Consider the following 12,118-nt stretch of genomic DNA (forward strand, 5'->3'; position numbering starts at 1 on the left):
TCTACACCAAAACACAGATTTCTGCACTCAAAAACGCTGGTTTTAAAAACCCGACCAAAGTGAAGATGTGCAAATACTCCGTTTGCACGTCTGCATGTGGACATGTAGAAGTGGGGTTTTGGGTTTTTAAACATTACCGTATGCGACAGAAAATGCCATGACGTCACATGCTGACCTTTGTTTATGTAACTGAGGGTCTTGTTTATGTGTTCATATTTTCATAATATATAAACCAAGAACACAAAGAAGTTCTGGGGAACTGGCTGTAAATGACCTTGCTAATACTTGTTTTATTGTGAAATCAGTTCAGAAGTGTTTATGTACTGTGTATTGTTGATTTAGCTAAAGCTTTTATTTTGAAAGGGTTCGGAAGAGTAAGGTGTCGAAAATCGGCCGCAATTGCTGAAAAAGGTATGCAGCTGCAGCGTTAAGTCTCGGGTGTAAAAGAAAGTGCCCCACGGTTACGCAGGGAAATCGTTAGAGCTAAAGAAAGGCTACTTATACTGTCTTAGCACCTGGTTGATGAGGGAACAAGGTCAGTATTTCTGTTTTGTTATGTAAATGCAATTTTGTTAAATCTGACCGAAGTTTAATGTGGTCTGCAAAGTGTAAAGTTGAATGGCTTTTGGCCACTAGATGGTGCTCATGCTCTTTGATACGGACCATTCTTAATAAGAAACGTTCAAGTTTAATAATTCTGATGTTTAATCAATGTGAATGTAAATACATGTGGGTAATTTTGTGTTATACAACAGGTAAAAACAATGTTAAAATGTTTAATTAACATAAATGATAATAGCACTCAGAATAGAGATTGTTAAAGTGGATTTAAGGAAATAAGGTAAAAACATACAAATAAGGGTGCTAATCGTATTTTATTTGCTTTTGTAGCTCTTACGGCGTGTGTACATACACGGCTGATCAATAAAGGTTGTGAACCATCAGTTCGAGAGACCATCTTATCAATCGGGGATGCTACACTGGCACAGCCGCCATCTTTTATTATTAGTCAGCACCATCCAACGTTCACCAACAACACAGCGCAGATTTCCGGTCTGGCCTTTTCAAAATAAAACCATAGTTATACAGCTTACTAAACTCATTAACTCTTTTACATTTACATCAACATGGACGTCCTCGAAACTGTGACGACGTTATCTGTTGTCCAGGCGCTGGTGTTTGTTTTTACAAGCTCAAATATTCTACATAAACTACCAACGGGAAGGAACGACATAAAGGATGATCTTTTTCCGCCACCTAACCAGATCACGTTGGAGGCATGTCACGTGTTCTGTGGAAGTGATGTCATGAGACAGAAGGTTATTCTGATTGGATAGGTTGAGGGGCGCCACCGCCGCCTAAAGGTCTGATATGCTTATGGTTGTGCTAACAACCTGGTTATGCAGACAAGGCCTCTATGGCATATATGAGATGTCACAACACACAATTCATACATTCGCACACACAGTCTGCTGAACCTTAATATGTTTAGAAAAAACTGAGCCAAACTGAGCTGAACAAAGGTGGTACTGTTTATTAATCTGGTAAAGCACCAAATATTCATGTTGACCTAAAAAAACCCAAACAGTACCTGAGTTTTTGGTCGACTTCTGCTTGGTCACATGGGTTTTGGTCTTTCAGCATGCTATTCAGGGGTTCATTTATCCACTGGGAGGCAGTCGTCACATGATAAGCTCTCTCCTGACTATCGGCTCTCCAGTCCAGTGAAGTCCTTAGTGGTGCCAAACAGCTGGGGACAGCAGCCGACGACATGCTCTGAACACATTAAGAGTGGAAAAACATCTGTTACAAACTTTTTATCTAATTACGAGAAAAGTGTTAGGAGAAGACCTTGGTGTTTCCAGTTTTCTGTAATCCAGAAACCGATCCCAACCTTACGTTTGGCACCCTGACAAAGACAGAATACATGCTAAAACACAGAAAACTTAGCATTTTTCACTTATTCAGTAAAAACAATACAGCAACTCTTTTTTTTTTTTTTTTTTAATTTATCTATTTCAAACAGTAATTAGATTATAACTCAAACATGGACATAAAACGACAAAGCAAACAAAACTAAGAGGTCACACTTGTGACACACAAAATAAAATTTACAAGGGAACAATCTATATGTTCAAAAAGGAGTAGGAAGAATCCAATCCAATCCAATCCAGTTTATTTATAAAGCACCGTTAAAAACAACAAAGTTGACCAAAGTGCTGTACAGAAGAAACAATAAAACATACATATTTACATCATAATGGGGGCATCAGCACATTGTTAATAGTAAAACAACCCTTTAAATTAGTCAAACGCCAAAGAGAAAAAATGAGTCTTCAGACAAGACTTAAAAACAAGAAGCGATTCAGCCTGTCTAATGTACAGGGGCAGCTTATTCCACAACTTGGGACCAATAACAGAAAAAGCTCGGTCACCTCTCAGTTTACGCTTCATCTTAGGAACCACAAGCAGAAGTTGATCTGTGGACTTCAGAGAGCGTGTAGGGGAATACCTCACCAGCAGGTCTGACAGGTAGCGAGGGGCCAGACCGTTTAGGCATTTAAAAACAAATAAAAGAATTTTAAAATCAATTCTGTAACGGACAGAAGTGTAAAAGAAGTGTAAAACTTATTAAATCCTACCCCTTTTTCTGAATATCAATATTACACATCACATAATTACACTAACTACACAGCATAAATCCACATGTAAATAAATAGTTACAGCTTCAGACATCAGACCATCCATATTAGCCTGGTCTCCAATTTAGAGCATAGAAGATCTTAACTCACACATATTAACCCCAGACGACACTATCCATATCCTCGTATTCAGAATAGAATAGAATAGAATAGAATAGAATAGAATAGAATAGAATAGAATAGAATAGAACAGATCTTTATTAGCCACCGAAGTGGATTTTTTTTTCAGCTCACCATCCCAACCTACAGGCACCTCATGGTACTGCATGGATACAATAAAAAAGACACAAATACAAAGACATCTCAAAGATTAAAAAGGTAAATGAGTAAAAAAAAAATAGCAAAAATGCAGCAGATCAAGTAAACCTCTGTGGATTGGTCACTTTGTTAGGAATGCCAGTTGCATTTGGTATAAAAGACATTTTGAAGGGACTTTTAGCCAGTAACTTACAGCAACCAGTAAAAGAAACTTTGTCGTCAGCAGACCAGACAAGCACTGGCAACCCTGATCCCTAAAATCCCAACACTCCCATCACTGCAGATTTCATTTCACCAATAAAAGATTCATAGTACGTTTCTACCACTCAATGACGAGCTTATTCATGATGTTTTAACGTTCAGGGAACCCCCTGTTATGAAATAAATCAATCCTAATCCAGTGGCTGGGATTAAAAAATACTACTTTTGCTTTGCGTATACACCCGAGGGGATTCCAGTTTTTCACAAGCAAGCAGAAATAGAGCAGAAAAATGCCAGGAACCTGATTGGTACCTTCCCTTCTTGCCACAGGCTAACTCTTCACATCCCAGCCTCTGAGGAGACCCCTCCCTGTCACTTCGGACCACACCATGATGAATCACGCATCCTTTGTCATTTGTTTCATCTTCACACACGCTGAACTGATTATCCAGCATGACTGGCATCCAGACTTTAAAAAGCTGTAAATTCACCACGTGATATGCTGAAACAATCCTGCTTTCTAACAGCCTGACAGGATGCCATGGAGATGTTTCACCTTTTCCTTGTTGCAGACGTGACAGAAGACCTCTGCTTCAACGCAGAGCTGTCCTCGGGCGTCATAAACCTCTCTCCCCTTCAACCTGCTGATGCTCGCTGGCGCAGAGAGTTTTGCGAAGTAATCTACCTGAGAGACAGTAGGAGGTTGCAAGAATGTTAGAAGCTTCAGCAAAATAATTCAATCACTTACTGATCTGAGTACTTATTTAATAAAGGTGTAAACATGTAACCCGGGTAAGGCACATTTCACTGCAGGACGATGCGTAGAACTTGAGTGCAGAGAAAACTAAAAACAAAGAAACAAAATAAATGTTTGAAAGAGATTAAATAAAAAGAGGAAAAAAGCGCTTTGTATGAAAGTTACAGTGTTGGGAATTAACAGTTACTTTAATAAAAGGCGCAAATAAAAAGGTTTAATCTCGATTTAAAGCAGCTGAGAGTTTCAGCAGACCTGCAGGTTTCTGCGACTTTGTTCCTCATGTGAGGAGCAGAAAAACTGAACGCTGCCTCCATGTTTGGTTCTGACTCTGGAAACAGAAGGTGGACCTGTTCCTGATGACCTGAGAGATCTGGTTGGTTCATAACAAACCAGAAGATCCGGAGCGTATTCTGGTCCAAAACCATGCAGCGCTTCATAAACTAACAGCAGGATTTTAAAATCAGACAGGAAACCAGTAAAGATCTGAGGACTGGACTGGATCAGCAGCATTCTGGACTAACTGCAGCTGTCTGGTGGACTTTAGGGAGACCTGTCAGGACAGCGTTACAGTCTAGTCCACTGGTTCTCAAATGGGGATACTTTAAGACATTCCAGGGGGTACGAGAAATTTTTTCAAAACATATCCCTTTTATGTTTCCTATGCTTCTAGAATAAAATAATATAAATATAATATATAAATATTTAATAGATTTCAATAAATGTAAGTGTACATTAATAAACTGAATTTACATTTAGATTTACACCATTTTATTCCTCCTAAAACCGACGGAACATAAACCAGTCTGCTTGTTAAAGTGTGTCGATCCTTGAAAGGGAGAACTTGCATTATGAAATGAAAAATGAACAATACTTTATTAATCCCCAAAGGGAAATTAATATAAAATTAGAATTATCATTATGAAATTAAAATTATTATGGTATTATTGCTATTTTAGCTGAAAATGGTCTCAAAATGACAACAATATTATCGTCTAGCGCAATAATTTCTGAGACAATTAATCACATGGCAGAATTTGTTACCGTGACGGGCCTTTCTGAAGCTGATTGCTGATTTTTTTTATCTTTGTTATTTTAGTTTTGTAAAAAAAAAAAATCGGAACCATGTGTTAGACAGATATAATGCCCAACGTGGAGCCGGGAACACCACAGCGCGCAGAGTTGTTTAATCCTTACTTATATTTATCTATTCAGTTTACATTAGTATTTACAATTTGTCAAGACAAAGGTTCATGTTATTTGTTTGTTTTCTAAAATATGTGGAATCCTAAAGACATTTTTTTAAAAGTCACGGTTTAATGTAAAAACAAAAAAAGATTCATGTTATAGATAAAAGGATAATTGTGTTAAATAATCGAGATCTCAATTTCAGTCAAAATAATCATGATTATTATTTTTGCCATAATCGAGCAGCCCTAGCGTGAGTGTGTGCATGTAGTTGTTGAACAGCAGCGGCCCCATCATGGAGCCCTGTGGAACACCACGGGTTATTTTAGTTCAGTCAGATTTATAGTTACCTATTGATAAGACTCAAACCGCCTAATCAAACTAAATATGATACTAAAATATTGTTTTTGTTATATTTTAGTAAATTCTTTCAGATAATCCAACAAATGTTGTGACTTCAAACAATGAGGCATTTTTAATTTGAATGAAAGAATTTCTTTACAAAACAAAAACAAGTTAAACAAAGCCTGACAACATGGCCATCTTTGGTGATTTCACATCACATGACCAAAGAGTTCAATCCCTCCACTGTAAAAAAAAAAAAATCACTCATTACAGAGCACACAGGAAATAAGCGCTGATCCTTCGGGTTTCATTTAACCATAAAAAACAACTAATTATTAAAAACAATACCACATTTTTTTAACGTGCAATATTTTACTTCTACATATGTGTACAGAGATACGTTACTTTATTTGACTATATATATAGTTTATTTATTTTTCTGTTTGACTAAAATATTTATAACATAATATGTAGTCATATTTATATCGTGTAAATATTCTAAAAAGATTTACTGTTATCATCTTCTTGTTTCTCTGAGATTCATCATTTAAGACAGACTTGATGGTTCCTGGACGGGTTTAGATCGAGAATACAGTCATCTGTTCAGACAATGTTACCTAGAAGAGCTCCTAGATCCAACAACTCCGATCAGCTAGTCCAGACCCGAGTCCAAGCTAGAGTCCAGACCCGAGTCCAGACCCGAGTCCAGACCCAAGTCCAGGCTAGAGTCCGGACCAGAGGCCAGGCTAGAGTCCAGGCTAGAGTCCAGACCAGAGTCCAGACCCGAGTCCAGGCCAGAGTCCAGGCTTGTGTCCAGACCCGAGTCCGGGCTAGAGTCCAGGCCAGAGTCCAGGCTTGTGTCCAGACCCGAGTCCGGGCTAGAGTCCAGGCCAGAGTCCAGACCAGAGGCCAAATCCGAGTCCAGACCAGAGTCCAGACCAAAGTCCAGGCAAGAGTCCAGACCCAAAGTCAGACCCGAGTCCAGGCTAGAGTCCAGATAGGAGGCCTGACCAGAGTCAAGGCAAGAGTCCAGACCCGAGTCCAGACCCGAGTCCAGGCTAGAGTCCAGACCCGAGTCCAGACCCGAGTCCAGGCGAGAGTCCAAGCCAGAGGCCAGACCCGTTTCCAGGCTAGAGTCCAGATCAGAGTCCAGACTAAATACTGAGAAGCAGCATTTGGCTGCCAGTGGAGGTGAAACTGAATGCAGACATTTTAAATCCATGTTAAAACATTTGTTATCTGTGGATAAAGTCTGCATCTTTTCTTCTAAATGATTCACATTAATTCATTCGTTTATTTAATTTTATTTTCCTAACCTATTTGCAATGGCTTAATATGACTTTTTATATTCTTTAATGTTCATTTTAATGCTTCCTCTTCCGTGCGGAGTGATGCTTTTAATGTTCAATGTAAAATACTTTGAAATGTCTTGTACATGAAATGTGATGTACACATGATCAGTGTAGCTGTGAACTAGCCATACATGCAGTCATATATAAACAGATCTAATAAGAACCACTCTACTACAGTAGAGTTCTGCTCAGTTTCTTCTCCGCTCATCACTTTGTGCTTCCCCCTCCGCACCATCGGTGATGGTGGGAGAAGAGAAGATAAAGAGTGGTGATGTGGCTTCTTCAGAAAAATGGAAGAAAATCAATTTTTCACATCTTTACAGACAGATAAAGACATATTTCCAGGTTTACTATTAACTGTGAAGCCATCACAAAATGCATCAGTATATTTTTTCAATACTTGTCATATTAAAAATGTTAGTTTATTGTGCTTTAATGGGATGTTTTCATCCTAAAAAGTGAGGACAACAACAACAGACATTAAGTGATCAAACCGCCCTTTAAATGGCTAAAATCCTTAAAATTCTCTGAATGTTTGGTATTTTTTTGCAGGGCTGAAGGTTTTCAAGTAATTTATCATGACAAAGGATAATAAAATATGAATCTGTGAAGTTTTATAGCAGTTATTTGGAAATTTCTGTCTATGATGACATCTGTTAACAGAACTGATGCCTGTGGGTAAATAGTGAGAATCTATATTGGAAATAATGACAATTGCACTGGCAGGTATGGATTTTTTAGTGGACGGGGGGGGGGGGGGGGGGGGGGGGGGGGGTTATTGAATCCGATTTGTCCCATAATCTCCAAGCAAAACTTTTTAAAACTCAAGCCAAAAACAACAATTAAAACCAATAATTTCTAAAACTTAAGTCAAATAAATGATCTCAAAATCAAAAATAATCAATCATGAAAACTATTAGGTTAAATTGAGTAGTTTTGTTTGCAGTTTCCTCTTCCTGTTTCTCTCTTCTCGCTATTTTGGTTGCGCTTCACAGTCTTTGGTTTTGATTCTCGATTGTTTGGTTTAATTTCTGACATAAACCTTTCATGTGCGGGCTCTTTCGGGGGCGCATTCCGATTGGCTAGCGAGTTTTGGAGTGATACAGCTGTAGCCCAATAATATGTACACTTTATTAGGAAGTTTAAGAAGTTGAAAATTAAAACGACTTCTGATTCTCTGACAAAGAATTTGAAACTGTGGAATTGTTATTGTTTAATGGTAATTTTCTTTAACCATCAGCATTCATCTGTGCTGTTTAACCGTAACAATGTAAATATGCTTAAAACCATTAAAAGATTAGTTAACTGTTTACTTCTGAATCCTCATGAACTCAGCCGCTTTTACTTTTCAGGACACAGTAGTTAAAATGCTTTCCCATAAAAGTATACTCTAAACTTGTATCAAGAAACTGATGCAAACTGCACACTTAGTGATAAAACAGACATGGGTGTATCCATAACTCAAAGCTGAATTTGGCATACAAGGGTTTAAACATCTGGGCTACAGTTGTGTCACTCAAAAACTCGCTAGCCAATCGGAATGCGCCCCTGAAAGACCCCGCCCACGAAAGGCTTGTGTCAGAAATGAAACCAAACAATCAAGAATCAAAACCAAAGACTGTGAAGCGCAACCAAAATAGCGAGAAGAGAGAAACAGGAAGAGGGAACTGCAAACAAAACTACTCAATTTAACGAAATAAAAGCCTAATAGTTTTCAGGATGATATCTAATTTTTGATTTTGAGATCATTTATTTTACTTAAATTTTAGAAAGTTTGGTTTTAATTTTTTTTTTTTTTTTGCTTGAGTTTTAAAAAGTTTTGCTTGGAGATTCTTAAACAAATCTGATTCCACAGAGTTTGTTTTCTGGGGGGGCCACGAAGCAGTTGGCCACAGGGCAGCTAAATGTCCAGCAGCGGTCCTGGTCTTGTGAAAGGATAGTTTAGAGTTTTACTTTTTTATTCATTTCCAGCCAGACACATGTAATACCTGAATAGTTTCAGAGAAATTAAAGGAACATATAAATGTTTGTGAAGGTCTATAACTTTCCTCCCATCACGTGTTAAATGTGGTGGACATACAGAGGTTGTTGAACCCTCTCTGGGCAGGAAACTTCACCATACCAGGTGTCCGTAAAGGTCTCCCGGCTGGAGGACGAACACCTCGTTCAGAGCTCTCTCGATCTCCTGCGGGACTCGGTGGACTCGGTAAAACTCCGCCGCTGCGTTTTTAACTCCCTGGAAGTCGTGTTCCTCCGTGGAAAAGCAGAAAACACTCTGGTGAGACATTCTGGGTCGCTGAGACTCTTCTGCTTCTCTTCTCTCCCCTGTTGTCCGCTGCCGTGGAAACGAGGCGTTCACGTGACAGCGAGGAACGCCGGAAATGGGTGACAAAACGCTGCTCTTGCATTTACATCGAGAATGATTAATCATTTATTATTATTCATTATTATTATTATTATATTGATAATAATAATAATAATAATAATAATAATAATAATAATAATAATAATAATAATAATAAATAATAATAATACAGTTGTGCTCATATGTCTTCATCCCCTTTCATTAAAGAAAAGGCTGAATTTACAACAGTCACTCAAATAACTGGAGACTTAAAAAAAGAACAATAACTAAAAATTTGCAAAAATATAATTTAGTAATATAAGACACTGTTTTTTCATTTAATTGAGTTGAAGAAAGAAATAAAAAACAAACAAATGTGTCCTGGACAAATGAGAGACTTTTCTGTTGAACAGTGGGACAAAATACCTGTCCTGGTCAATAGGTGCAGAAGTCTGACTGAGAGGAACAGAAAACATGACTGGGAGCAGAACATTAAATGATTGTTTACTAATATTACTTTATGACTCATGTACTAAGTGTAATAAATGATCTTATTTGTTTGCTTTTTTAAAAAAAAAATATTTCTATTGAACCAGAATTAGAAAATAATGTAATGATTTTCATAAAGTTTTTATTTATTATTACTTTAGTCAATTTCAGCTTATTTTACTGGCAGCTGTCCCCCCCCCCCCCCCCCACCCCCCCCACCCGCTTTTTTTTTTAATGAAAGAGTATAAATAAATATGAGACAACTGTAACAATAATAATAATAAGGCAAGGCAAGTTTATTTGTATAACACCTTTCATGTACAAGACAATTCAAAGTGCTTTACATGAACAAAATCATAATAAAATAATAAATTATATTAAAATCATAAAAAGCAGAATTAATTAAAAGTTACTGTGCAGATGTCATGCATGAGAAAAGAAATGTTTTTAACCTGGATTTAAAAGTTTCTACATTCTGTGAGAGTTTAATCTCCATTGGCAGATTATTCTACTTGTTTGCAGCGTAACAGCTAAATGTTGCTTCTCCATGTTTAGTCTGATCTCTGGTCTGGACTCTGATCTGGACTCTGGTCTGGACTCTGGTCTGGACTCTGATCTGGACTCTGGTCTGGACTCTGATCTGGACTCTGGTCTGGACTCTGGTCTGGACTCTTGTCTGGACTCTGGTCTGGACTCTGGTCTGGACTCTGGTCTGGACTCTGGTCCGGACTAGTTGACCCGAGTCTTTGGATGGAAGAGCTCTGCTTAGTTGATATTCTCACTTGGTTTATATATATTATTTATAATAATAATAATACATTTTATTTCTTGGCTCCTTTCTGGTCACCTTACAAAAAGAAAGAAGAAACAGACCACATAAATTAAAAACAAATAAAAACAAAAACAGGCAAGGTAGATAGTTATACTGTTTAGAGAGAGTAGGCCTTCTTTTTAAATATAAAGTTGAAACATGTTTAATAAATGAGAGTTAAGACTAATCAAATTTGATGGAAATACAAACTGAGTCAACATTGTTTCAGCCTAAATGTGTAGTTCTGACTCAGAACCAGCAGGCTATTTGCAGCTGTCATTCATCAGACTTTGAGGTTTGTGTTTTTATCATATCATTTTTGACCAAACTGATGTGATGTGTAGCTAAACTACCTGTTTGTGCTGCGTTATTAATACAAACCATCTGTCTACACGCTTGCTGTGTAGTTCATCTTCTTCTTTTTAATGAAAGATCACATGAGTAGCGATCACATGATGCTGACGGTTACAGGAAGCATGAGGTTGTATCTGCTGAATGACTGGCATGGGGAAAAACTACAGGTAATCTTTCAGGTGAAAAAACAACAACAAACAAATTGTTTATATAAAATCATTTTCACTTAACCCTAACAGTAAGATAAAAGCTAGAGAAAACACAATCACCAAAACCTCAGTCTCAACCCAGTCCAGGTCCTCTGGACCAAATGCCCTACATGTTTTAGATGTGTTCCTGCTCCAACACACCTCATTCAGATTAATCAGGTTCTTTGCAGTCTGCCCACATCAATTAGTTAAATTCATGTGTTAAAGTTACTTCTAAAATATGTAACACTGCTACAAACAGCTATACCTTCATTCATATATCTATATTCTAAACCCCACAACACATTGTTCTTATTGGTTCTTTTAATGTTTGCACCTGATAACTTGGATAAATAAAATAATAATTCTGTTTCCAGAAAGGTTTCATTCCTGCAGCTGGTTTATTTGTATTACTTGGATTTTGGGTTGAAAGGGCTGAAATATCCAAAACCAAAACAACAAAGAGAAATGGGAGAAAAAAGGAAAAGCTCCTCCAGTTGAAGGAGGAGCTTCAGAACGTGTCTGTTTATAAGAACAATAAGGGTGACCAATGAGGGCGTCCCTACAGGTGGCAGGAGGAACTACAACTCATTAAAGTTTGCACTCCACATATGTGTGTGTGTGTGTGTGTATATATATATATATATATATATATATATATATATATATATATATATATATATATATATGTATATATATATATATATATATATATATATATATATATATATATATATATATATATATATATTATTTCAATGCAATGGATCATAATGGATTTCTTTCTTCATTGCTTTTATTTCCTTAATTGTTGTTTTTTTTTTATTTTTTTATTATTATTTTATTGTTTTTTGTTCTCTAAATTACTTTGGTTCGCTTAAACATTAGATAAAATGCTGTTCAAAGAAAGTTAAGTTAAATATCGTCCATCTGTGTTTTCTGAATAAATGACAGGAAGTGACACCAAATGTTCCTCGTGTATCTTGTAAGGCCAGTTAGTTATTTTTCTAGATTTAATCTTTTTTAATAATCTTTAAAATCTGTAAATTTTTTAGTTTTTGACAGTTAAAAAGAAAATCAATTTGCTTTTTAAGTCTCCAGAGTCCCAAGAGTCCCTATATTTCACAGACCA

At 36.9% G+C, this 12,118-nt stretch overlaps 1 protein-coding gene across 1 annotated transcript in view; it reads right to left on the reverse strand.

Annotated features, from left to right (window-relative positions):
* The window catches only part of eno4 (enolase 4), a gene marked incomplete at both ends in the record, with an annotated part of 29,718 nt that extends 20,631 nt beyond the window's left edge, over window positions 1-9,087 (reverse strand). Inside the window, 3 exons of the mRNA XM_079248703.1 lie at window positions 1,592-1,776; window positions 3,718-3,846; window positions 8,923-9,087. Coding sequence (XP_079104829.1) covers window positions 1,592-1,776; window positions 3,718-3,846; window positions 8,923-9,087 — 479 coding nt within the window. The remainder of the gene's footprint in view (window positions 1-1,591; window positions 1,777-3,717; window positions 3,847-8,922) is intronic.
* Window positions 9,088-12,118: the final 3,031 nt, after the last annotated feature.

Source organism: Telmatherina bonti (assembly GCF_933228915.1).
Source record: "Telmatherina bonti genome assembly, chromosome: 11".
Lineage (NCBI taxonomy): Eukaryota > Metazoa > Chordata > Actinopteri > Atheriniformes > Telmatherinidae > Telmatherina > Telmatherina bonti.